Consider the following 26789-nt stretch of genomic DNA (forward strand, 5'->3'; position numbering starts at 1 on the left):
GCAATATGTCCAAATTTCCATAAAAGTTTACTTGATGCTTAAGGAATGGGAACACAATTCTGTTTTAATCTTTATTGAAAAATCTTACTAAAATCTAAGTCCATTCTCCTTGGTGCCACACCCCTACACAGGATTTACTCTAAGAAGCTCTATAACACTTTATATATTTTGCAAAACACTTTCACATATATGATAGCCCTATACAAGTATCATCATTTCCAGTTCCTTAATAAGAGATTCAGTTTCTTCATCTGTCAAATGAGGACATTGATTTAGATATTTTTAAGGCCCTTTCCAGTCTCAAAGACATCCTATGATTTAAGAGTGTCTTCCAGGAATGAATTTTGAAACTAGGTTCTCTGGTCCAAATCTAGCACTCCACACTAATCCTTCCTTATTCTGTTCTCTCTCTTTTGGGGGGGGGGGGGGGGAAGGTAGAGAGAAGTTTTAAACTAAGAGCACCCTGAATCAAACTCTTTAAAATTCTGAGGCACAGAAAACAGTTCAGTTAATTAAGAGCACCAGTTATTTCATGTGATTACTGCCTAGGGTACTTATAGAATCCACTCCCAGAATTTAAAGACTAAATAAAATAAAATGAACAAACAACAGAAAAACCATCAGACAAGAAAACAAGCTTCTTTTCCATTACATTTGTAAAAATAGATGAATCTCATAGCATTTTTAGGCTGATTTCAAATATGCATTTTTGAATATCTACCATTTTCACAAGAATTAGTTTTATATTTTTTAAAGATAACTTTTTACTAAATAAAATTGTGCTAATTTAACTCACCTAAAATATAGTTATGGATCATTTACGGTTGTATTTCAATTGGCAGCTAAACAGTACAATAGATATAGCAATGAGTCTAGAGTCAGGAAGACTCATTTTCCTGAATTCAAACTGGGCATCAGACTTTCTAGCTATGTGACCTCACTTCACCCTGCACAAGTTACTTCACCCTGTTTGCTTCAGTTTCCTCATCTGTAAAATGAGCTAGAGAAGGAAATGGCAAACACTCCAGTATCTTTGTCCAAAAAAAAAAAAAAAAATCAAGTGGAGTTAGTAAGAATCAGACATGATTGAAAAACATTTCAGCTGTGTAACATTTGTTCTTAGCTCCCAACAGTAGTTAGCTAACATGTTTGGACTCTGCTTGCCAATGTATTGTCTTTCCACTTAGAGAGTTCTGTGATCACTACTAGTATAGCACCCAGATTTTCCAGGGAAAAGTCCAAATATGAATCCAAGGCTCTCAAGTGACACGCCATTCCACAGCCTTATAAACTTCTAAAAAGTCACTGACAACAGACAGGAAGGTTACTTCAAAAAGGGGTTTTTGACCCTTGTTGGTCTCCTACCTTCTCATACTAATAAGGTTCATCTTCTTCATCCAAACTCCTCAGAAATTTTATGCCTTAGCATTTTTGCCAGAAAGTCTTTGGTTACTTTTTAGAAGGATTTCCCATATCTCCTTTAACTTCATTCATCTGTCCTTTGAAATGTTCACCTTTCATCACTTCTTTTATTTGAGAGCCCAACAAATGTCTTTTTGATTTTAGCCTCAAGGACTCTTAGAAATTTTTTTTTCAGGTAAAACAAGCACCATTTTAATCCACTGTCTTGACAAATCTCATTAAACTAAACTTAATATGCAGCAGGGGTAAAAGAAATTTTTATGACTGACTAGTGTCCACATTTTTTCTTTCCTGAAATCAGTTTTTTGAAGACAGTGTTTTTTAATATGCTGGTTGGAATTCTCTTTTCTATGTCTGTCTCTGTTTCTGTCTCTTCATCATAAATTACAAAGCAGTATCTAGTAGGCTCAAGTTATAATCCTAGTAGAAGAGAATTTCCCTCTAGATCCTTCGAAATATGTCATTATTTCCTTATGTAATCCTTCTCAAGAGAAATGCCCTGTTTTGAACATGTTCTAGTGCCCTCTTGCAGGAGAGTCCAGTCTTTTTGCCTCAAAGTTTAGCTTCAATTTTGGATGAGTTAAGATCACCAATAAGGAAAGACATTTCAGACTTTTTGAGTTACTAAAGGAGGAACCAAGGATGGAAAAGTTACTTCCAAGATGGGAATCACCTCCTTGCTGTTTTCCTATACCTTAGCAGGCTGAGCCTCATTATCACTATCTGGTCCACTATCTTCATCCAAATTCCAACTATTTGGTGATATAGGTATAGGCAAATTTTCACTGTGTAAATCAAGTCTTGAGAGCTAATGGTAGGTTTGGATATTACACAAGTTTAGATTTGGGGGTCATCTCTGATTTATTTTTTAAGCAAAAAACCAGCAATCTGATGATTTTTTGTTCTCCCCAAATTATAGGAATTTCAAATGAGCCATAACAAGATCTATGTATCTAGTCACTTAGTGATCTCACACAAATGACAAGAGCACAGGTAATGAGGTCAAGTCTTGTTCATATCACCAACCAATAACGTCTATTCATGTTTTCCTGACCAGAGAAATAAAGTCTTATCTCTAGCATTTAAAAGTTAGCTTACCACATACTTAAAAAACATTCAGATGACTGACAAATTGGAATTTTTTGAATGCACACCAATCCCTACAAATATATTTGAGAAAACAATCAGAAACAATAGTTTTGTTTACCAACTGACAGTGAACTCCCAACTCACTGAACAGTCTTCTATATGTTGAGTTTCACTGTATAACTAAACATATATGAGAAACTCAACTACCCTACACACTTTCACTTCCCTCTGAATCAAACCATATTTTATTATTCCTGATATTGCACATTTCCATAAAAATTCATTTTGCTTGATAACTCCTTGATAACAGTGAGCATACTACTGTTATTTTTGAATTCAGCATCAGAAAATACATATAAAACATCAAGAAATTTCCATTTGAGAAAACATGAGTTAAACAGTGGAATAAGTACAAAATGGATAAATTTATTAGCCACCCACTAAACTAACTTATACAGATGGTATTTGTCGATGAGGCTAATAAGATCCCCCAAATTACCTTTGTGAGATACCTATCTGAAGGATAAATAAGGAAAAATAAATTAGGACTTAGTCAAACTTATTGTAATATTCAGGACAATGATGTCAGAAGAGAAAGGCAAGATCTACACAGAATCTAGAAAAGAGGAAAACCAAAACGTTCTCTCAGTTCTGATCCAGAACTCTCCAGGGGAGAAGGTATCCTACCAACCAGTCTACAATGCAGTAGAACTCTACAAAAAGCATGTTTCCAGCTATTAGCATTTGAAGACGATATACCCTTTAACAGTTTCTAATGTCTCTGGCTCTAATTACTCAAGTTCTATTATTAACTTGGTTTTCTTAGTAGATGCTACTAATCACTTCAATCACCTAGTAGCTTCCTGTGGTAAATTAACAAATTTATATTCTGGTTAATAATTCAATCATCTCTTGTGAGTTTGATTAATTGGAGTTATTGCCTGATCAAGTTGGATGAATGGGGGGAACGAGGAAATGACAGGAAAGAGATGATGTTAAATTCCTAAGCCTGTAGAGCTCAACAATGGATTGTGGGGTCAACAGTAAGAATGCTGCCCCATTGGTATAACCAAATATATTGGCTCCGACCATTTTGATTTGTTGTGACAAGTAGATTTTAGACAGATAAAGTTTTATTAATTAAACTATGCCCATGTGATTTTAACTTAAAAATCTCTCTTCATTTTTTTTCTATTGCATCTCTTCTTAATTGACATTATACTATGCTCCTGAGTCAAAATAATTAATCTAATTCAGTTACTGGCTAACTAGAGATCATGTCTAGTAAGCAATACCTGAACTATTATACCCTCATGCTTAGAACAGTGTCTGACATATTAATTAGGGCTTGATAAATGCTTTTCCATTCATTCAGACCTATCCATCTCAAAGTGCTTAAAATGAGTAGGTCACAGATTAGCCTTGCATGTTAGTACAAATAGCTGCAAATAAGTATTAGTTTACCCAAAACTTCTTAACTTTCACCAACATTTAATGAAGATGTTAAAAAAAAAAATTAAAATCAATAGCCCTAAACACGAGGAAAGCTCATATTTTCCCTCATGTCAGATGATTATTAAAAGTAAATTTGGGATATACTATTACTAATTAGCACTGGAAACTTTAAAATTATATTTCCAGAAATCTAATTAGCTTATGTTTTTTGGACTGTAATTAGAACTCAATTTCATAATTTATTCTGGTGATTATTAGAAAGGAAATACTTTTAAGAACTATCTACAGGTCCTTTTAAAAATGTCAATCACCATATTTTGGCTAATTCAAGAGAATTAAGAAATTAATATGAATAAATAACAAATAAGTAGTTCTTCTGAGGCAAATACCCAATCTCCAAAAGTAATATCTCTACCTCTACCAAATAATTGCATAGCACAGCAACACCACGAAAACATTCTTTCAGTTCTTGATTTGATTATTCCAGTGCAAAATAGCCCCATTTTTGTTACTGGACAATATTTTGCAAATATGTTTCTGCTCAAGAGGCAAGACTTGGAGTCTGAAGGCCTGGGTTCAGAAACAGGCTCCAACATTTCCAAGCTGGGTGACTTTACAAATCACTTCACCTCCAGGTCACAGTTTCCTGTGAAATGAAGAAGTTGGACATGATGGCACTCCATTTCCATTTAAAATCCTATGATTTGTAAATCAGGATAACAATTCTTGCAGTACCCCCTCAATTGGGTTTCTGAAAGGGCTTTGTAAACTTCGAAGCTCTATAGAAATGGAAGTCATTGTTGCTTTTACAAATAAGGTGGCAGGGAATGGGAGAGCCATACTTCTGCTCCGCATCCACCTGGATGGGCTGTGCGGGACACACGGGTACTCTCTGCTTCCCTTCTGCTCCATGGGTGAGGAGGAAGGCTGGACCTTCAGTTCTTTTGTCCACAAAACTCAATCTGCAAATGAGGAGGCCAGACCAGCCAAGTGCCCTTGCCCTCACCCAGGATGGCCAGAGGAGCTCCAGGACGTCTCAGCCTTAGGGTCCCAGGGTTTCAGACGCCATCTTCCTGCGCCTTGTCTCGCAGCTGTCTTGTCAGTATTTGATGGGAAGACAGAAAAGCCACTCCTATGTGGAAGAGGATTTGCCAGAGGTTCCTTAGTCCATGCAGATAAATGTTGCATAGACAGATAAAGACCAGGATGATGGTCACCTTCAGCAGCCTTGTGGAACTGTAGACCAGGTACAGGTAACACTGCAACAACAGAAGCAAAGAAGTCCTATGAGCAAAAATGCAATGGTCAAATGAAAAGGTAAAGTTCAATGCTCACAGATTCCCTTTTGAAAAATAAAAAAATAAAACCATGGATCCATCTTAGGTTGAGATACTATAGGGGGGCTAAGAGTCAGGAGGACCTGAATTCAAGTCAACACTGGGCAAGTCACTTGACCTGGTTTGCCACCATTTCATCATCTGTCAAATGAGCTGGAGGAGATGGCAAACTCTCTAATACTTCTGCCAAGAAAACCCTGAAAAGGAGAGCCAGACACAGCTGAAACAGCTCCACCACACAGCAACATCCTCAAATGTTGCTATGGCATTTTACAATTTACAAGCTACACAAAGGAATAAAACTCATTTAAGAAAATGAATTCATCCAAAAGCTGAGAAAATTACAAATGAATGCACATCCACACACACAGGATGGGTCTCCAGTGGTAAACATGACAACTATAGATCAAACACCTAGACATCCCCCTTCTCCAGTGTGCTCCTGCCACACCTTCTGGCCAAAAAGAAACCTTCCCTAACAGCTAACACATGTGAACTGGTCCATCCAGAGGGCTTACGCCTGTGCCAGCCATCATAACTAAGAACATAACTATCAATTCAACAAGAAGGGGATCATCTCCTAGGCACCAAGCAGCAGAAGGCTGAGCCTCTGACCTCTCTGGCCTGGGCCCTATGACCCGGAATGGATAGGACACCAGGAATCACACCAATTGATGAGATAATTAGAAACTTTAATTGAAACTAAATGTCTTTAATTATAAAGGATTGGACTAGATGGGTCCTAAGATGCCTTCTAGATCTACATCTATCATCCTATGATCCTAATAACAATTTTATTCCTCAGTCCTACACACATGGCTTGCTGATTAGATAGCCCATTACTGGAAACCATGGATCTATCTTGTTATAAGACAAGAGCACTACCTTCAGTGATCTGCAAAGCTGTCAGCAAGGAAAAGACACAGGATGGTAGGCTGTAACTCAAGATAAAAAAAAACATGAAGATAGGAACTGCTTTGAACTTTGTTTTTATATTCCTAGCACCTAGCACAATGCATTATGAAAGAGGCACTTACTGGCTTTCTGAGTTGCACTGACATTGGGCTGCTGGGTAAACTCTCCACCACTGAAAGTGTCCAGCAGAGATGCTGATCACTTCTCATGGGATAATGATCACAGGGGATGGACACATGTCTGCACCTGAACTACTTTAAGATTTACTAAGTGCCTTCCACACAACAACCTTGTGTTTCCTGACTAGTGTGGGAGGTCAGAGGAGAAGCTCTTAAAAATCCTTTCCAACTCAAATTCCAGAAGTCTGAATTTTCACTGTCACATCACAAATTTTCATGATCTACTTTTGTAAATAATTAAGAAGCTGCTGATTTCTTGAAAGTTGTATCCTGAGTTTATGTTTCCTGTCACTCTAAAACCAAACCTCTCACAATTGTGGTATCCTTGAGCCTAATTTTTTTCTTTAATGTTGAGAAAGAGAACATGTTTCTGAGTCATCCATTTTTACAAATAAGGAGTGACCCTGCCTGGCCTCAATTGACATTATCTAAGAGTTGATAAGATGGTTTGAAATGGGAATAGATCAGCACTTCTTTCTCTCAAAAGACAGTATACACTAGAAGCAAAGAAAATTTAAGCTTAATTTCCTTCCATGCTGAGAATTTAGTTTGGTATCAGACAGACGTGGCTACAGACACCTCTATTTTTTTTTGTTAACATATTTACATCTTATGATTCAAGATGTAAAAAAGTGATCCAAAGGAAACTTAGGTTATCAAAGTTATATGGAATCTTGAAAATATGTAAACAAAAATTCTTCAAATTATAATAGAAGAAAACTGAAGATCAGAAAGAAGAAGAAACTCTTTTAAGTTTACACAGAGCTAGCTGGTGGTAGAGCTGAGACTCAAACCTAAATCTCCTGGGTTTTCCAATCTAGTACTCTATTCTCCATCCCTACCCCCACTAACACATACATATACACACAATTTTCATTTGGATGATTATTTAAGCAAGGATTTTTTAATGGAGGGAGAATTTGGATAATACACCAAAATGAATAGTGGAATAAAGAGAAGTCCCAATTCCATATGCTTTATCATTGAAATACTAAAAATTAATTAGTTATACAATTCAAAGTCAGTCATAATCGATTAAATTCTCTTAAGAAAGAAGCCACAGCCAACTGATAAATGGTCAAAGGATATAAACAGACAATTTTCAGATGATGAAATTGAAACTATTTCTACTCATATGAAAAGATGTTCCAAATCATTATTGATCAGAGAAATGCAAATTAAGATAACTCTGAGATACCACTACACCACACCTCTCAGATTGGCTAGGATGACAGGAAAAGATAATGACAAATTTTGGAGGAGATGTGGAGAAACTGGGACACTGATGCATTGTTGGTGGAGTTGTGAATGCATCCAGCCATTCTGGAAAGCAATTTGGAACTCCAGCCATTCTGGAAAGCAGTTTGGAACTATGCTTAAAAAGTTATCAAACTGTGCATACCCTTTGATCCAGCAGTGTTACTACTGGGCTTATATCCCAAAGAGATCTTAAAGAAGGGAAAGGGACCTGTATGTGCAAAAAATATTTGTGGCAGCCCTGTTTATAGCGGCTAGAAACTGGAAAATGAATGGATGCCCATCAGTTGGAGAATGACTGAATAAGCAATGGTATATGAATGTTATGGAATATTATTGTTCTGTAAGAAATGACCAGCAGGATGAATACAGAGAGGCTCAGAGAGACTTACATGAACTGATGCTAAGTGAAATGAGCAGAACCAGGAGATCATTATACACCTCAACAGCAATACTATATGAGGATCAATTCTCATGAACGTGGCTCTCTTCAACAATGAGAGGATCCAAATCAGTTCTAATTGATCAGTGATGAACAGAACCAGCTACACTCAGAGAAAGAGCACTGGAAAATGAATGCGGCCTGCTTGCATTTTTGTTTTTCTTTCCAGGTTATTTTTAACTTTCTAAATCTGATTTTCCTTGTGCAACAAGAGAACCATATAAATATATATACATATATTGTATTTAAGAAATACTTTAAAAAGTTTAACATGTATGGGACTACCTGCCATCTAGGAGGAGAGGGTGGAGGGAAGGAAGGGAAAAGTTGGAACAGAAGTATTTGCAAGGGTCAATGTTGAAAAATTACCCATGCATACATTGTCAATAAAAAGCTATAATTTAAAAAAAAAGAAAGAAAGAAAGAAAGAAAGAAAGAAAGAAAGAAAGAAAGAAAGAAAGAAAGAAAGAAAGAAAGAAAGAAAGAAAGAAAGAAAGAAAGAAAGAAAGAAAGAAAGAAAGAAGCCACAGGTAGCTGTTTGCCTCAATCCATAGCTATAGAATTCATTAAAAGTAGGACAGTGTCCCAGCATTGCTCTATGTAAACAAATTCTGAAGGGGAAATATCATTGCAAATACAGGATGCTGAATCAGGAAGTTTATACTGCAAATATCTGTATAGCTAAAGTAATGAGCTGATTTTAATTAATTACATAAGAAAACTAGTATTACTACTTTATTGGTCCAAAATAGCCCCCCCCCAAAAAAAAACCAATTATCATCCTTCAAGTGAGATAACTTTGAAATTATATAAACATATACATGTATGCCCTGAAAAAAATTATATAGTTAATATGTATATATGTATAATTTTGTTGTAAAAAGTTTTTAATGCCAATAAATATGTTGTATTAATTTTTTTCATTAATGTTTTCAACTTCTTGGTCACTTGGTCATATTCTTACTATGACAAGATAATACATTTTGTACAAATCAGATTTTTTGGGGGGGGAGGTAAACAACAGAGGAAAAGGAAGAAATATGTGGTTCATATTTCAAAAGAGATTATTAGTCATATCATACATAATATATAATAATCTGAATGAGTTTATAATATTATTAAAAATTATATCTCTAATCCATATATACCAAAGTAAAATGGCTATTTTATCTACATTCAGCAAGAGAAATTCTAATTAAGAAATTGGCCAGACACATCTTGGTAAAAATGTAAAAACTAAACCTTATTGGCTATTTGGTCCCAAAAAGCTAGGTAAACCCTTGACAAGCATTAGAATTTGCATAAATCCACTTGCAGTTTCCCTCTATATTATAAGGGTAGTACTTCATTTCATACATGGAATAAATTCATAGGACTCAGAGGACTTAGTTTCCTTGTAGAACTTACAGGAGTAAAATGAGATGATCTTTACAACCTCTAGGAAGTCTAAATATATGGTCCTCTGCTCTCATAGCTATCACAGATTGTTGGAGACACATACATTTAGAGGTAAATGGGAACTTCGAAGTCATCTGATGCATTCCATCATTATGCTGATAAAGAAACTAAGGCTCAAAGAAATATGACTTATTCCAAATCATTACTTCAAGGTAATTCCAGCAAAGCTGGAACCTGAAAGCTGCTCAAATCCAGTCTTTGATTTCAAGGTTAGAAGAGCTCTTGGAAGTCATCTAAGAAAACCTTTCAGGCCTTTAGCAGTTAAGTAATTGATTTACTTAAAGCCACTCAACTATTCAGTGACAAAATCACTAAAAATGATTCATAATTTTTTTTGCATGTGCAGAAAATGGTCAACAGGTGTCAAAAGCACTTTAAAGTAATAATATTTACTTTAAATTTAAATTTAAAGCTAATAGTATTAGCCCTTAAGATCCCTACTGGTTGTAAGTAGTTGGCTTATCTGAAGGATGAATTAAAAGAACTCAAAGTTCCTGCCATGTTTCTATTCTCTAAAAAGAGTCAAAATTTACCTAAAATTAAAACAGCAATTTCTATGGTTAATTTCCCTACCAATCTACCTAATTCAGTATCATGGTTTCTAAACAGTATATCAAAATTTTTATTTTCTGAGACTCAAATTAAGTATAATTATGTATCTCAACATTGAGTATAAAGCAAAATATCACACAGGATAGGCCAGGTAAGAATGTTTCCTCAACTCTAAGATTCCTGCCTGATTAATAATTATCTAGCTTTGGCTCTGCTTGCTAACTGTCCCATTTAGGGGAGAGGCAATCTCTCTAGGATGGGCCTATTTCCTCATGTGTAAAATAAGGGGACTAGGCTATATGATATTTAAGATTCCTTCTGGCTCTGATATTCTATGGTTTAAAATTCCAGTGAAAATATTATGACATAAAACAAGTACCTAATAGTTTGTTGAAACTTCAAACAAAACCAACAAAATATACAAGTTTAAGTCGCTAATCAAAGTTGAACAAGAACCCACCTGAAAAATGCAGGCTACAAAAGGGATAAGAAACGCCATTATGTTCCCAATAGTCTCAGGATCATCCTGAATAAGCTATAACAGAAAAAAAAATAATAATAATAATGAGACATAAAGAAAAAGAGAACTCAAGTAAAAGACTGGTCTCCTGATTAGGCCAGATATGGATCAAAAATGTGGATCAGCTGCCACCAACCACCCAACTTTTATTTCCTTCCCAGCAAGCTCCCTGGACCATTGTCAGTAAACTGGCCTTCTCAACTCTCCCTCTGGACTCTCTCCTCCTGGCATCAGTACCATTCCTCCGTATTATAAATGTAGTACTTTAATTCCTTCCACTCCAATGATTACAAAGATCAAGTGGGACTCAGATGAAGAGAGATGAGAAAACATCCCCAACCTATGCCTTCGTGGAAGTGGGAGGTCCACAGGTTTTACACATTACATGTTATTTTTTGACTTTTTCAAAATATTACTCAATTGTGCAGCTTTTTTTTTCTTTCTAAAAATACTGTTTGCTCTATAGAATGGCTCTCTGGGAGATGTAGCAAGAGAGATATGTGAGACAATGTGACAATGTAAAAAGTGGAAAATTTCTATAAAAAATTATTTTAAAAAACAACTAGAAGCAAATATCCATAGTTAAAAGCAACAGAGCATTATACTTAGCTGAATACAATAAAGTGTGTTGTTTAAGTTCTAATTTGTATGCCAAAATAGGCTTTGTATCCACCTCTCAGGTACTGAGCTTACTTAAACTCATTATTTTTACTTTTGATTTTTTGTGTGTTTTTGTTCCTTCCCTTTGGGTTTGTAGTTGTAGTTATCATGTAGAGGCAGCTAGATAGTTCGGCCCTGGAGTCAGGAAGACCTGAGGTCAAATCTGACCTCAGACACTTAGTAGCTGGGTGACCTTGAGCAAATTACTTCACCTCTGTTTGCCTTAATTCCCTAGAGAAGGAAATGGCAATCTTCTCCGAAATCTTGACCAAGAAAACCCCACGACCAGAGTGGTCCACAGAGTCATAAGGCGTCTAACGTGTTTTCTTGGTTCTGCTTGCTTTGCTCTGCACTGGATCTCTCTGTTTCTCTGCACTCATATACACACCATTTTTTATAGCACAGTAATATTCTACTACATCTATGTACCACAATTTGTTCAGCCATTCCCCAATTATTATATGCTTTTGTTTCCAATTCTTTGTTATCATAAAAGAAGTTGTTATAAGTATTTTGGAGGACATGGAAACTTTCTTCTTATAGATGGCTTCTTCGGGGTATAAACCCAGTAATGAAGTCTCTAAGTTCAAAAGATATGAACATTTTTTTGTCACTTCATTTGCACAATTTCAAATTACTTTGCAAAATGATTCTTTATTTCATAGCTCCACCAACAATATATTAATGTGCCTAGTACTCCACATCCCTTCCAACATTGACTAATTATTTTTTGTTTCACTTTTTGATTTGCATTTCTCTTATTATTAGCGTTATGAAGCATTCTTTCATGTTATTGTGGATACTCCACAATTCTTTTTTTGAGAACTGTTTATTTATGTCTTTTGAACATTTATCTAGTGGGGAATAATTATATAAAAATTGTTTATAAATCTTGGAAACCAAACCCTTATCAGAGATATTTGATACAATATTTTTGCCATTCAAACCCCTTTCCTTCATATCTTAGGTGCATTAATTTTTGTCTCAGTAGAAGCTTTTTAGTTTTAAGTAGTCAAAGGTTATCTATTATATCTTTTGTAATTGCGTCTTTCTCTTATTTGATTAAGAATACTTCTAACCACAGCTGTGAGAGGGATAGAGTTTCTCTTCTAATTTCTTTATAGTATGATCTTTAGAATGAAGGCCACATATCCATTTAGAATGTATTATGGATTATGTGGTAAGGTATTTCTACCAAACTGCTTTCCAATTTTTCCCAGTTTTCTTTTTATATCATCAAATGAGATTTTTTCCTAAGTAATTTGCGATTTTAAGTTATTGAGTTCTTTTGTTTTCGATGCTCCTTTGTCTACTCTGTTTCACTGAGCTATTTTTTAACCAATACTACATGGTTTTGATGACTTCTATATATAATGTAATTTGAGATTCAGAAGTACTATTATCCCTTCATTTTTGTTTCTTTTTATTATTTTCTTTCACATTCTAGCGAATGGCTCTCTGTGTTTCCAAAAGAACTCTATTATTATTTTTATTAAGTTCTATAAAATATCTCCCTGGTTTGGCATAGAATTAAAAGTATAAATTAATTTTGGTAGTATTCTCATTTTTATTACATTGTTATGGCCAAACCAGTCCATGAGGACTGAATATTTCTCCAGCTATTTAAGTTATTCTGTTTCTTTAAGAAACACTTTGTAATTGAATTTATACATGTCTCTTGTTTGCTTTGGTACTTCAATCTCCAGATATTTTACGCACTTTGAAGTCACTTGGAAAGGAATATCCCTTTCCATTATTGCTTCTTGAGTTTTGTTATGACTATGCAGAAAAGACTGCTAATTTTTGAGGGTCTATTTTATAGCTGAAATTTTACAGAAGACATTGTCCCAATTAGTACCCTAAAACATCAGCTCTGTAACTTTCTAATGAAACTACCATATCATTAGCAAGTAGATACCATTTTATATTATATCTCATTCTCAGAACAATATCAAGTATTTCAGATGTCAGGAGGACACTGCCTCAAGGTAGGATCTTTACCCCAATATAATCTTGTTTATCTATCTGGCCCACCATTGAGCTATAATCTCCTCCAGTTATCTTTTTTTTTTTTTTTTTTCCCTATTTGTCACAAAATCTTCTCCCTGGATCCATGCTCTCCTACATCCCTAGTTGGCCCAGACATCTGAACTTCTTATCCCTGCCAAAGCAGGATAAATATAGTTTTCAAACACCAAATTTCCCAGGCCACATCCATCACAAAGTCCCCTCTCTCTTCCCTCTCTTCACCCATGGAAACATTCATCAACAGAAACCCCTTCCAGTGACCAGAAGGGTCACCTTCCCATCATTGTTGATCCTTGACTTGACCCACATACATCATGCATTCCTCTCTAACCTTTGACTTTTCTCAGACCTTTTCTTGTACCTTTCTATGTTGTATTATATTCCTACAAAATAACACTGATTCCCCTTTAGGCAAGATACTGCCAGATTCTGTTCATAATACCCCATATTTGCCTCTTTACTGTTCCTTTCACCAGACTTTCACCCTAACATCCCTGTCTCCTTGTGTGTATTTAGAAATATATTTCTTATTGGTCTCTCTGTTGTCACTATGATGCTGTTGTCCTTAGAGGCTGCATTCCTTGGCTCCTTCTGCATTTATGTTGTTTGGGGTCAAGAAGCAAATAATCTTTTCAATTCTGTTCCCCCCATCAATTTTTTTAATTGTTTAATATTGATCAATCATCTTTTTTCCATGAATGGTTATTGCAGAATGAGTCACTTTGAGTTCCAATGCTTTTCAGAACACATATATTCTATTCTCTCTTACATTTTCTGGTGGATACAATGTGGTCCTACATTATTAGAATTTCCTTTCCTTTGTAATGGAAGGTCTTTCTCTTGATCGATTACAGAACTTATTTCTAAACCGAATTGTCAAATTGAACCTCTATGTGTCTGGAGATTGCAGCCTTGGATTTTTTTTTACCTTGGAAGTGATCAATGAATTTTTTTCTTTGTTCTGAAGTTCTGGGCATTTCTCTTCTATCATTTCCTGCACCATGGTATAATGCATTTTTGTTCTTTTATGTTCTTTTGGGAGATCTATGATACTTAGGTTATCTCTATATATCTTATCTTCAAGATCAATATGCTTTGTTTGCATAGTGACCATATCTTTTTAATGTAATTGTTTTACTTATCTTTTGGATTGTCTTTTATTTCTGTATATGTGCATTCCCACTCTATTATTCTCTTTCATTTCTTAAGTCAAATGTGCAATTACAGATGCCAGTTTTTCTATTTTGTCCATTATTTTTGCTGTTTGTTCTGCTCTCATAATTCTTATTTCTCTTTTAAACCATTAAAAGAACAGCATATTGCTCTTCAAACATTTCACAGAATTCTCTTTCATTAAGTATTGAATCATTTTCCTTTATTTTGCAATATTTATTCACTGATGCTTGAGTTTGCTTACTAGATCTGGAGGCCATATGTCCTTCTGATGGCATTTTCCCTGTAAATTTATCTGCCTATGTTCAAGATCTTTGAATTTTCTTCTTCCTGATCCTTGACTCTTTCAGTCCTTCTTTCCTTCCTTCTTTCCTTCCTTCCTTCCTTCCTTCCTTCCTTCCTTCCTTCCTTCCTTCCTTCCTTCCTTCCTTCCTTCCTTCCTTCCTTCCTTCTTTCCCCGCCTCCCCCCCAACACTCACTTCTGACTTCTTTCCTTCTAACTGTGGTTTCCTTTAGGGGTCAGATCTTAAAGCATCTCAGCCTCCTTTTATGATGGACAATGCAAGTTCCCCTGCCTCAGTTTCTGACCTGAGTCTATTCAGAGGTTAGAACTAGTCTAGATTAATGCCATGTATATTCCCTCAAGCTTACTACAGTGCTATGTGCCCATCCCTCCTTGCCTTCCATCCCAACATACACATGGTATTCTGTCCTGATATTCTGCTTCATTCCCTCAATTCTCTGGCCCAGCCCTGGCAGGTCTGGTCTATGAAGACTGGTGCTATAGGAGCTAGAAAGGCTTCTACTCCTGAATAGTACAGCCCAGGAAAACTTCTGCAACCTGAAGCTGGGGTGTCCATGGTACTAGAAAGGGAAAAGGGAATCAAAGTGTGGGGAGATGGTGTAGGAAACTATTGCAAACCTGTGTCAGGTCTGCTAGTGCAGCCTTGCAGTCAGTAGCATGGCAGTACAAGAGGGTTGCTCTGGATGAGCTCAGGATCAGGAAGCATAAATTCATGGCTCTTGGATTTGTTTAGTTTTTTTTAACTTTCTTTTGTATTCTGGGTGAGCAAGACCATTGAGACAGATGAAATTGCTTTATCTTTGGTGCATAATTTCTGTTTCAATAAGGTATAAGAAGTTGTGAAAATTGGGAAACATGTTTAGTCTATCATGTTGTTGTTCAAATGACTTAGAAGTCTCTAGCTATGTTTTCAAATATAGTTAACACTTTTAAAACTGGTATCACCATGGAAGTTTTGGGGGATTTTTTTAAACCCATACAATAGAAATCTATAATGTAATAAGAACACTTTTAAAACAGAGGATATGAAACATAATGTAATTTAGTATGGCAGAAAGAGCAGTAAGTCTAGGATCCCAAAATTTGTTTTTTTAAACATTTTGTTTACTGTATTTCACTATAATTATTTTTCCTTGTAATGCTATATATTTTACTTTAGGTTTTTAATAGCATTATTGAGAAAGGGAACAGGTAATTTTTAGATAAAGAGATCAAAGCTATGTATAGCCATATGAAAAAACACTCTAAATCACTACTGATTAGAGAAATAAGAATTAAAAAGAACTCTGAATTACCACTTTACACTCATCTGATTGGCTAATATGACAGAAAAGGGAAAAAAAGATAAATGTTAAAGAAAATATGCAAAAATTGGGACCCTAATGCACTGGTGGTAGTTGTAAACTGATCCAACTATTCTGGAGAGCAATTTAGAATTATGCTCAAAGCAATTTAAACTATTCATACCCTCTGATCCAGCAATACCACTATATTGTATGTATATATACATATATATATATATATGTATATGTACACACACACACACACACACACACACATCTTAAAGAAATCATAAAAAAAGGTAAAAGGATCCACATATACAAAAATATTTAGAGTATCTATTTTAGTAATATCAAAGAATTGGAAATTGAGAGGATGTTCCTCAATTGGGGAATGGCTGAGCAAATTGTGGTATATGAATGTAATAGTATATTATTGTACTGTAAGAAATGATAAGCAGGCAGATTTCAGAAAAACCTGAAAAGACTTACATGAACTGATGTGGAGTGAAGTGAGCAGAACCAAGAGAACACTTTACACAATAACAACAACACTGTATGATGATCAACTATGACTGACTTAGCTCTTTTTAGCAATACAATACAATGATCAAAAACAATTCCAAAAGACCCATGGTAGAAAATGTTATCCACATCCAGAAAAAGAACTGATGGAGTCTGAATAGAACAAAGCTATTTTCATTTTCTTTTTAGTCAGTTGACAAAAATATATTAAATATTCCCTGTCTACCTCCAACAAAGGCCCAAAAATAGGTTGGCACCTACATTAAGTAAAAAGGTGATGATGCAAGAGATGTTAGCAGAAGTGATGTTAGCAGAAGTGACAAGACTAGAAGTTGTGTGAATATAAGGAAAGAAGCAAATCAAAAATTGAGAATGACTGGAATTGAGAACTTAGGTGGCTGGAAGGAGAAAAGTACCTCAATATAAGTACAAAGGTGGAGTAGGGGCAGAAGGTAGAATAGCAAAAGAGCAAATTCCATTTGGCAGTCCCAACCCTGACAACCCAAGGATCCAAAAGTCATAGAAAGTATTGCCAAATTTGTTCCATGCAGCAAGGAAATCAATAAAAAGGAGAGAATCTAAGAGATGAAAGGGACCTCTGGAAACAGTTCAATACTTATTCTACAACACATATGATAACTGGATATTTAGCTTTATTATGAAGAGTTCCAATGAAGGGGATCCACTAATTCTGGAGGTAGCTCATTCCATGCTAATTTTTAGGAAATTCTTGCATAGTCAAATATAAGCATGACTTTTTGCATCTTCTACTGATTATTGCTAGTTCTGCCTTCAGCCATCAACTCAAAAAGTCTCCATAGGATCTCAACAGATTGTCCAAAATCACTTTCATTTTTCTAAGCTATACCAAGTTATTAAAATAAATACTACTTCCCTTTGAGAGTTTTCATTTTAAAATCTTCATAAATATTATAGTTCACAGCTATATACAGCTTAATAAACAGACCACATCCTGATGAATTTCTTCTACTGCTGACTATCTTATCATCCCAAATATGAAGGGAAAAGTTACCTGAAAGGAATGCTCTGCTAGATGAATTCCTCGAATAAGATTCAAAGCAGCACACATGATGTTAAGAATAAGAGAGAGAATCCCCAGAGCTGTCACTGGCTTCATCCGGTAATTTGGAGCTTCATAATTTAAAGTAACAATATTAAGTTCCTAATGAAAAGCATTTCTGGTTATACAGTGTCTACATTAAGAAAAAGCTAAATAAACTTACAGACATAATTTAAATTACTTTTCAGACACAATTTAAATTATGTTGCAGGCATAATTACAGGTGTATTAATAAAAAATGAAGCAATGGTTAGGAAGCAAAAAAAAAAAAAAAAGTGAGGGACAGAAAGGATCTAGTCCTCAGGCAGCATTTCTTCTAGCCTTTGTTGCAACACTGGATATCCCCACTTCACCCAAAGCTCACCTTGGAGTTATTTTCCCAGGTTTCTGCTGAAAGCAACCCCTTGTGATAATAAAAAGTGCTACAGTTTTATTTTTATATTGGTTGTGGAGTCATACAAGCAATTTAGTTGCATAATTTAACACTCAACTCATAAAACATTCTAATTTTCTTCTTTATCTGCTGGATGGCCTTTCTCTTTCAATTTTCTCTCCACCCTCTGCCCCCACAATTAAGGATCTTTTTATTTTTAATATGTTTAAGGATTTTTTGTTGTTGCTGTTTTCGTTTTTTGCAAGAGAAAACATTCAGTATATAAGCTGTTCCTAGAACGGTTAGAACAAACGGTCGTTTTATTTTGCTCTTTTAGAAACTCTATGAATTGATGTTTCCCATAATATGGTATGCCATCATCTCCTTTTCCTTTTCTTATCGTCCTTTCTTGTCCTCACATTTACCACAAAATAAAAATCAAATCCATCACTATTGTTAGTATGTTAGAGTTCCCACTGAGCAATTCAAGGTTTCCCCCATTAGAATTGAACATGCTACCTTTTTAGGATTCTAGCCTTGAGAGACAAGAGGCTGAGCCAAAGCACAGTAAAATGTCCTAAAAAGAAGGGCTAAGTTTAAACTTTCTGGAATTTGATTGTAATTGTGTTTCACACAAAGTCATAACTACCAGAGCATCCTTTTCTTAAATACCTATTTTTCACAGTGTGAGAACATGACTTGAGGATCAAATTTTTGTATTGCTCCACAAACTCAAGTGCCTTCATTTGTGACTTCAAGCAGCAAAAGAGCTCTGTCAATAAAGGGATCAGGCATAATGATTCATCCAAGAGTTTAAAAGAAATATGGATTTTATTTGTACTTGCAGTTAAACCTAAGATAACCTAAGATTTTTTGATGAAAAATGAAAAAATCTGAGCCATAAATTTAGAATAAGAAAATGAAAACAGTAGAAACACAGATAACTGTCATGCATCTTATCAAGATGGAGAAACCAAAATTCTCAGAAGCTGAATATTTTCTTTTAAAAAGAGGAAATTATGAAATTACAAATAATTATGTGTTGGGCAAATAATAAGGAAATGTTTCATAAATGGCTATGGACAGATAATTCTTTAGCCAGAAGCCAACCTACTAATAAGGATCTTGATCATCTTTAATGAGGCTGGTCATTGGACAACAGACAATCTAGCATTAGAAAAAATACTTGAAGTTTTCCAGTTTAAGAGACTCTATCAGAGCTTCACTTCTACTGTATAAGAAGGTCTTGGAGAAACCACTGATTAGCTTGTTAGTGCCAGCTGTGGGACTTGAATCTTGGTCTCTTGATTTAAAATCCAATGTTTTCTACAGTACTTAATGCTTCCTCTCTTTAATTCTCTTTTATTCCATTCCTAAAATCCATTCTAAGCACATTAACTGTTCACATTTTCCCAGGGACCAATGATCTCTACCCACACAATTTGTTCACATGAAAATTTAAATGGCAATAGAATTATTTTTCAATTACAATCTAGGGACAAGGTCAGTCTATTCATTTTACACATAAATAAAGCCATTTGAGGAAAAAGCAATGCACAAAAGTATCATTCCTCTATTATTACCAAACTCCATCATAAAGTACAACATTCAGTTCACTTACCATATTCAACCTGCATCGGTAAGTGATTATTGCTCAGTCCATTCATCATTTCTGTATCCTCTAGTCTCAGGATCAGTGGAGGCTGAAGCATCAGCTCTTCCTGAATCTTTTCCAAGTGGTTCTTCAGCTGAGAAGCGCTTGCATAATTAAAATGCCATTTCACTTTCTGAATGACACTATCTGTGAAAAAAAAAAACATACACACACACACACACACACACAAAAACCCAACCAACTTTAGCAGAATATGGAATAGAACTTTATATAGATTTAGAATTTTTTATTAGAATTTACAAAATGAGGCTCACATTTCCAAAGAAGCTAACAACCCATATTCTGAATACATATTGTATAAGAGAATCAAAGAATTTGCATTTGTCACTATTAACCTACTTTATTAATATATGAATACCAAACTCATGGACAAAGTGCCAGAGCATTATGTCCATTAGGTGAATTGAGTAAACCAAAGCAGTCTTGTTAGCATTCATCCTTCTTTTTGCAAGTAGTACTGCTTACCCTCAAGAACTAGCCAAAAAACCCCAAAAACATAATGTGAGAAACAATGTCATCTTCAGCTAAGTATGAAACTATGGGAAGAACACATGCAATGTCAAGGGAGGAAGGAAACACTTGGTCATATCAACCAAGGCAATGATATTAAGGCACATTGTTTTAAGAAGGAAAGAAGAGTAATTTAAGGTCTCACAGGAGAGACCTTAATAAGAGAATCATAAACTATATTTCTATCTTTATATTTATTAAATGTAGAATGGGTTTAACAAAAGATGCAACTTGTGAAACATAAATATAAGGTAGCCCTTATAATAAATAAATAAGGAAGTTACAAACCAAATTTGAGAAAGGCATATGGTCTGGAAGCCAAGCCTATGCTGGTGTTGTCATAGGAAGCTGTGAACTCCCACCGAAGAGCCTCCAGAAAGCAGAAGGCCATTGCCACAGGATAACTGCGGGAGCAGATCCCCATGCAAGCTATGACTCCAGAAGAATCAAAACTGAAACAAGAACACCAAAAGTGAATTAAATAAAAGACATACAGATAAGCTCCCACTTATCTTACTGACAATCAGCATACAATAGTGACTTTACTATGAATCCTACAATGTCTCTCCTCCAACAGATGCATTTCCTTTGCCTTGAATCATTCTACAATGGAATCATGTCTAACCAATTCGAAGATATATTAAGTCCCTTGCTATGTGCAAGGTCCCGTGAGCAACACTAGGAATAAAAAAGAAAAATGATACAATCCCTGACTTCAAGGAGCTTGTAATCTAATAAGGAAGATTGGCATTGTCACAATTAAATAAGAAATAAAGTCGAATATGGTTGGGGCAAAAGAAAGATCCAAAATACTCTAGGAAAACTGAAGGAAGGAGAGCTTGAGAATTTAGGAAAATATTTATGTGCAAACAAAAAGGCAGCACCTGTGCAGAGCCTGGAAGAGACAGAGAGTCAGCACCTCCAGGTCATGAAGAAGCTGGCAAACAGGCTATGAATACCTTATGGGCAAAGGCCCAGTTTTTCACTTTCCCAACAATGTTAAAATAATTACAACATAATACACAAACAGTACAATGCACATAAGCAGACAATTAATTAATAAATGTTGTGTGGATACATCCAAAAAGGCTTACTAAAACAGGCTCTTAAGAGAATTTGTTATTTCAGGCTTATTTCTTAGAATAAGTTTTTAATTACAATTGCTACATTAAAAATTTTTAATATTAGCCATTTTTAATGACTACTAATCATAATTAAAAATCTTATCTAGATATATCTTTGCCCAAATTTCTTCACTAAGAAAGAAAATTAATACTCCTTCTCTACTTCAGAATAATTCCCAACTCTTCCTGGCTTCTTAGTGTGTATATGTGTACATAAGTGTGTGTATGTGTATGTGAGAGAGATTGTTTGGATTCTGACTAACTCATAGTGAATGTAAATACCAATCATTTCTGGTTTGGGTCAAAAACTCTGAGAGTGTTACCCTCCCAGCTTTATTTATTTGGATTTTTTTCACTAGGTAAAAGAGGCCATTCTTTGGTATCTACCTTTAATCACTGAATGGGTACAGCCTCAGTCAAACTGAGACCTGTTAAAGACTTTAATTTTAAAAGGCCAAGGTCTCCCATTGCATCCAGAGCTATCTTCAGTCATCCTGATCTCTATCTGGCGACTGGACCCAGATGGCTCTGGATGGGAAAGTAAGCCAGGTGACCTTGCACAGCCCTCCCTCGCTTAAATCCAATTCACTTGCTTGTAATGAAATAAGAACACCATGCCATGGTGTCACCCCCTGATGTCATATCCCCTTCAAGAAGTAAGAACAAATAATATCAACAACAACCACATAGAGAAAATTGGAGTTAACCTCTTCCTCTTAGTCAATAAACAGCTGCTCAGTCACTAGACTCTTCGTTTTAAATGTTTTTACACTGTCTTTATTTTGTTTGCATTAAAATTAACATAAAATGAGGCAGCTAGGGAGTGCAGTGGATAGAGTAAGGAAGATCTGAGTTCAAATTTGACTTCAGACACTTCCTAGCTGTGTGACCCTGGTGGGCAAGTCACTGAATTCCAACTGTCTCAGCCAAAAAAAATTAATTAATTAATTAACATAAAACCCAAGGTATAGCTGATTTAATTAGTTGTTCCACAAGTTAAAAAAATTTCAAATGTTCTTAAGATAAAAACCATAATGATGTTATACACCAAAATAAGAATACCTCTTAGACAGATAATTTGAAATTCATCAACTAAGAAACCCAAGGACCTATTACTCTCCATATGGGATTAGGGGATTTCTACTCCATTTAGAAGAGCAGGAGAAGAAAGAAGCAAAGAAATTAAATACAACCTCAACCAGAGAAAAGTGTTGAAAATAGTTGACACAATTGACACAAGCTTCCATGATAGAGCTTTTACTCTTATGGCAAGCATGGCAAGGTGGTATGACCTTTTTGCCCTATTCGTGAGATGACAAACATGGCTTTAAAAATCTTTCAAAAAAATATACTAAACTTCCAGAAGATGGAGGTGTTATTTCATGAGAAAGAACCTTTCTTTTGGTCCATAAAATGAGATATAGTACTTCTGACCTTACAAACTTGAAAGTTATAATAATTTTTCTGTAAAAATGAGGAAATGGAGTTAATTTTAAAGACAGATAAGTAGATTGTGTGTGCATATGTATTTTTAACTAAAATTTAGCTTGTGTTTTTTCATTTGTGTAATCCTCAATAGAAGCATGGCAACTTCCAGTATCCTCTGGCATACCAAAAAACATACTAAGATAAGTCATTACAGACCTGGAAAAGTAAAACTAAGCTCTTCTTCTCTTATACCAAAAAGTTCACCTTACAAAAAACAAAGCTTCTCAGAAGACAGACAGTAATTACTGCAGTCAGAAGGAAGACATGGGTTAATTTTCTGCCCAGGCCCAACCTGGTCAGTTCTTAGCCACCTCATCTCTCAATGCTCTGGGTAACTCTTAAGATGTGGAATCTGTACACACCTGTCTTAGTGGAGGAAGCATTCTCACATCAGTGAAATCACAGATCAAGTCCCTAGTACAAGTTTCTCTGGCTCTGCATTTAGTAGGTTTAAAAGACAATATAATATCAGACATCAGAGTCTCCAATCTGTGCTTAATGAGTATTCTGAGACTTGGTTTCCGTAAAAGAAAGTGTCACATAACCAAATTAACTCTCAGCAGACTAAATTAGGTTGAAAACTTCAGAGTGAAAAGAATTGTCTGAAATATTGAAGCACAGAGAGTTCCAACAATTATGAAAACGAAAAAAAAATATTATTTAAATATAGCCTGAAAAGCAGTGGCTGAAGAGTCTTGCTGTTCCCTTATCATGGTCTGCTTGCCAGGCACTGGGTAGGGACTTTAGAAATGACTGACTAATAATACTTACCCCCTATCCAATTAGGGAAAGAGGCTGGAGCTAGAGTCACCTCCATTCAGAAGCAAATCAAAAGGATCCTTTAAGGAAGATGCTCTAAACAAAATACCTTACAAGTCTAGAGACACTTCTGTTTACAAATTAAATATCTGCTTAACAACACTTCTCTTTGACTATACCCTTGCTTAAAGGCAACAGTAATTTGAGGAGTTCAAATATTCAGTGCTGGAGCCTAGGAGTAACAGTTAGAGGAACTTTAGTTGTGTATGGAAATAGAATGTGAATATTGATTGATTAGCAATTAATAGTCATGATTAGACTATGAGAAAAAACTTCAAATAAAGGTAACAATGAAACATATTGCTATAACACATCATTTACATGATATCCATGAGGGATGAGACAATGCTAATAAGAGAACTTTCTCTACAATTTAGGGACAAAAGTTTATTTTTTTATCTATTTAAGATTTTTTTTTTACTTTTTATTTTTCCAAGTTAAATATAAAAACAACATTTTTTGTAATATATTTTACATTAATTTTCTCCCACATTTCCTTATGAATCATGTTGGGAGAGAAATATCAGGGCAAAAAAGAAAAATCAAAAGAGAGAAAAAAAACAGGAGAAAAAGAACAGAAAAAGTAAATATAATGCGTTCATTTACATTGTTTCCACAGTTCTCTCTGGATGCTGATAGCACCAAAATTTATTTTTAAGTCATCTTTTATGGAACTCTAAAACAGATTATCAATTATCTTTGCAAACAAAAGGTATTGAACATGCTTTAAAATTTCCCAGATGACCCTGGGCAACATTCTGAATATCCTTGATTGTATGATGGTATAATAATTACTGGGCTAATAAAGTTTTTAGGGTTGATGAGGTTTGTTGAGTTGTCTACCAAATGACACCAGACTGTTGTGCTTTTCTAGGCTAAGATTTTTCTCCTGTACAAATCATCAGTGTTTCTATATATTACTGAGAAAGCCCATCAGCAAGAGAAAGAAAGAGAAATTCCATTTAAAATTACTACAGACAAAATAAAATACTTGGGGATCTAGTGCCAACACAAACCTAAATACTATATGAACACATTACAAAACATTTCTCACACAAAAAAGTCATATCTAAACAATTGAAAAAATATCAATTACACATGAGTAATATAGTTGAGGTAATATAGTAAAAATGACAATTCAGCCTAAATTGATCTACTTTTTCAGTGTCATACCAATAAAACTGCCAAAAATTATTTTCTAGAATTAAAAAAATTAATAATAAAATTCATGTGGAAGAACAAAAGGCCAAAAATATCAAGAGAATTAATGAAAAAAAATACAAAGGATGATGGCTTAGTAGTACCAAACTTAAAAACTATTATAAAGCAGCAGTCATCAAAACCATTTGGTACTGGTTAAGAAATAGGGTAGTGGATCAGTGGAATAGATTAGATACACACAACACAATAATCAAGCTCTATAGTAATCTAGTATTTGATAAACCCCCAAACCCCAGCCTCAGGAATAAGAACTCATTATTTGACAAAAATTGCTGGGAAAACTGGAAAATAACACGTCAAATTTGGCATAGACCTACTTTTCATACCCCATACCAAAATAAGGTCAAAATGGGTACATGATTTTGGGTATAAAGGATGATACTATAAACAAATTAGGACAGCAAGGGATAATTTACCTATCAGACCTATGGAGAAGGGAGGAATTTATAACCAAAGAAGAACTGGAGAACATTATGAAAGGCAAAATGGACAACTTTGATTATAATAAATTAAAAAGGTTTTGCATAAACAAAACCAACAGCAAAATTAAAGGGGAAGTACAAAGCTGGGAAAAAATCTTTACAGCCAGTGTTTCTGATAAAGGTCTCATTTCTAAAATATATAAAGACCTCTGTCAAATTTATTAGAATACAAGTCATTCCCCAATTGTTAAATGGTCAAAGGATATAAACAGACAGTTTTCAGATGATTAAAGCCATCTATAATTATATGAAAAAATATTCTAAATCACTACTGATTAGAGAAATGCAAATTAAAACAACTCTGCAGTACTACTTCACACTTCTCAGATTAGCTAAAATGAGAGGAAAAGATAATGATGAATGCTGGAGGGGATGTGGGAACACTGGGACACTAATGCATTGTTGGTGGAGTTGTGAAATAACCCAACCGTTCTGGACAGCAATCTGGAACTATGCCCAGAGGGCTATAAAACTGTGCATATCCTTTGATCCAGCAATGCCATTACTAGGTATGTATTCCAAGAAAATCTTAAAGGAGGGAAAAGGTCCCCCATTTGCAAAAATATTTGTAGCAGCTCTTTTTGTGGTAGCAAAGAATTGGAAAAGGAGTAAATGTCCATCAATTGGGGAATGGCTGAACAAGCTGTGGTATACAAATGTTATAAAATATTGCTGTTCTATAAAAAATGCTGAACAAGCTGATTTTAGAAAGATCTAGAAAGATTTACATGAATTGATGCTGAGCAAAACAAGTACAACCAGGAATATGTTATACACAATAACAGCAAGAATGTGTGATGATCAATTATGAAAGGCTTGGTTCTTCGCAATGGTTCAGTGATCCAAACCAATCCCAATAGTCTTTGCTCAGAAAATGACATCAGCATCCAGAAAAAGAACCAAAGAGACTGAATGTAAATCAACACATGCTATGTGCACTTCTTTTTTCTGTTTGTTTTTTTAATCTCTCCCATGGTTTTTCTCTTTTGCTCTGATTTTTATCTCCCAACATAATTCATAAAATAATGTGTATTAAAAACAAATAAATTTATTAGAAAAAAATTATTTTCTTTCTCTTTACATTCTGTAAACTGTTACTAGGTTCTGCTTCAAGAAATAACCCCTTCTGTCCAATATATTACCTGTCTTAAACTAGGCAGAAGTGAAAGTTTAAGGTAAAAGGGGGAAACACCATTAGGCAAACTTGTTAAATGAACAACCTGAATTTCATATAAAGTACTCTCAATCAAAGAGTTTTGTTTGATTAAGCATAGAGGTCAGGACTCAAGGTTGGAGTCAGAAAAACTAAGTCCTGCCTCAGACATGTGTAGTTATGTGACCTGGTCAAACCACTTAAACTTCATATTCCTCAGTTTCTAAAAAGAGGATAATACCACTAACATCACAGGGTTGTTGTTGA

General features: G+C 34.9%; 1 protein-coding gene across 2 annotated transcripts in view; it reads right to left on the minus strand.

The window, feature by feature from the left end:
* Positions 1-3333: 3333 nt before the first annotated feature.
* The window catches only part of SEC22C (SEC22 homolog C, vesicle trafficking protein), a 29180-nt gene continuing 5724 nt past the window's right edge, over positions 3334-26789 (minus strand). For both annotated transcript variants that reach the window (XM_012543495.3, XM_012543494.3), the window contains exons 3-7: positions 20524-20687; positions 19672-19851; positions 17630-17748; positions 10567-10641; positions 3334-5225 (exon numbers count right to left, since the gene is read on the minus strand). In XM_012543495.3, coding sequence (XP_012398949.1) covers positions 5025-5225; positions 10567-10641; positions 17630-17748; positions 19672-19851; positions 20524-20687 — 739 coding nt within the window. In that variant the 3' untranslated portion in view covers positions 3334-5024. The remainder of the gene's footprint in view (positions 5226-10566; positions 10642-17629; positions 17749-19671; positions 19852-20523; positions 20688-26789) is intronic.

Source organism: Sarcophilus harrisii, chromosome 1, assembly GCF_902635505.1.
Source record: "Sarcophilus harrisii chromosome 1, mSarHar1.11, whole genome shotgun sequence".
Classification (NCBI taxonomy): Eukaryota; Metazoa; Chordata; class Mammalia; order Dasyuromorphia; family Dasyuridae; genus Sarcophilus; species Sarcophilus harrisii.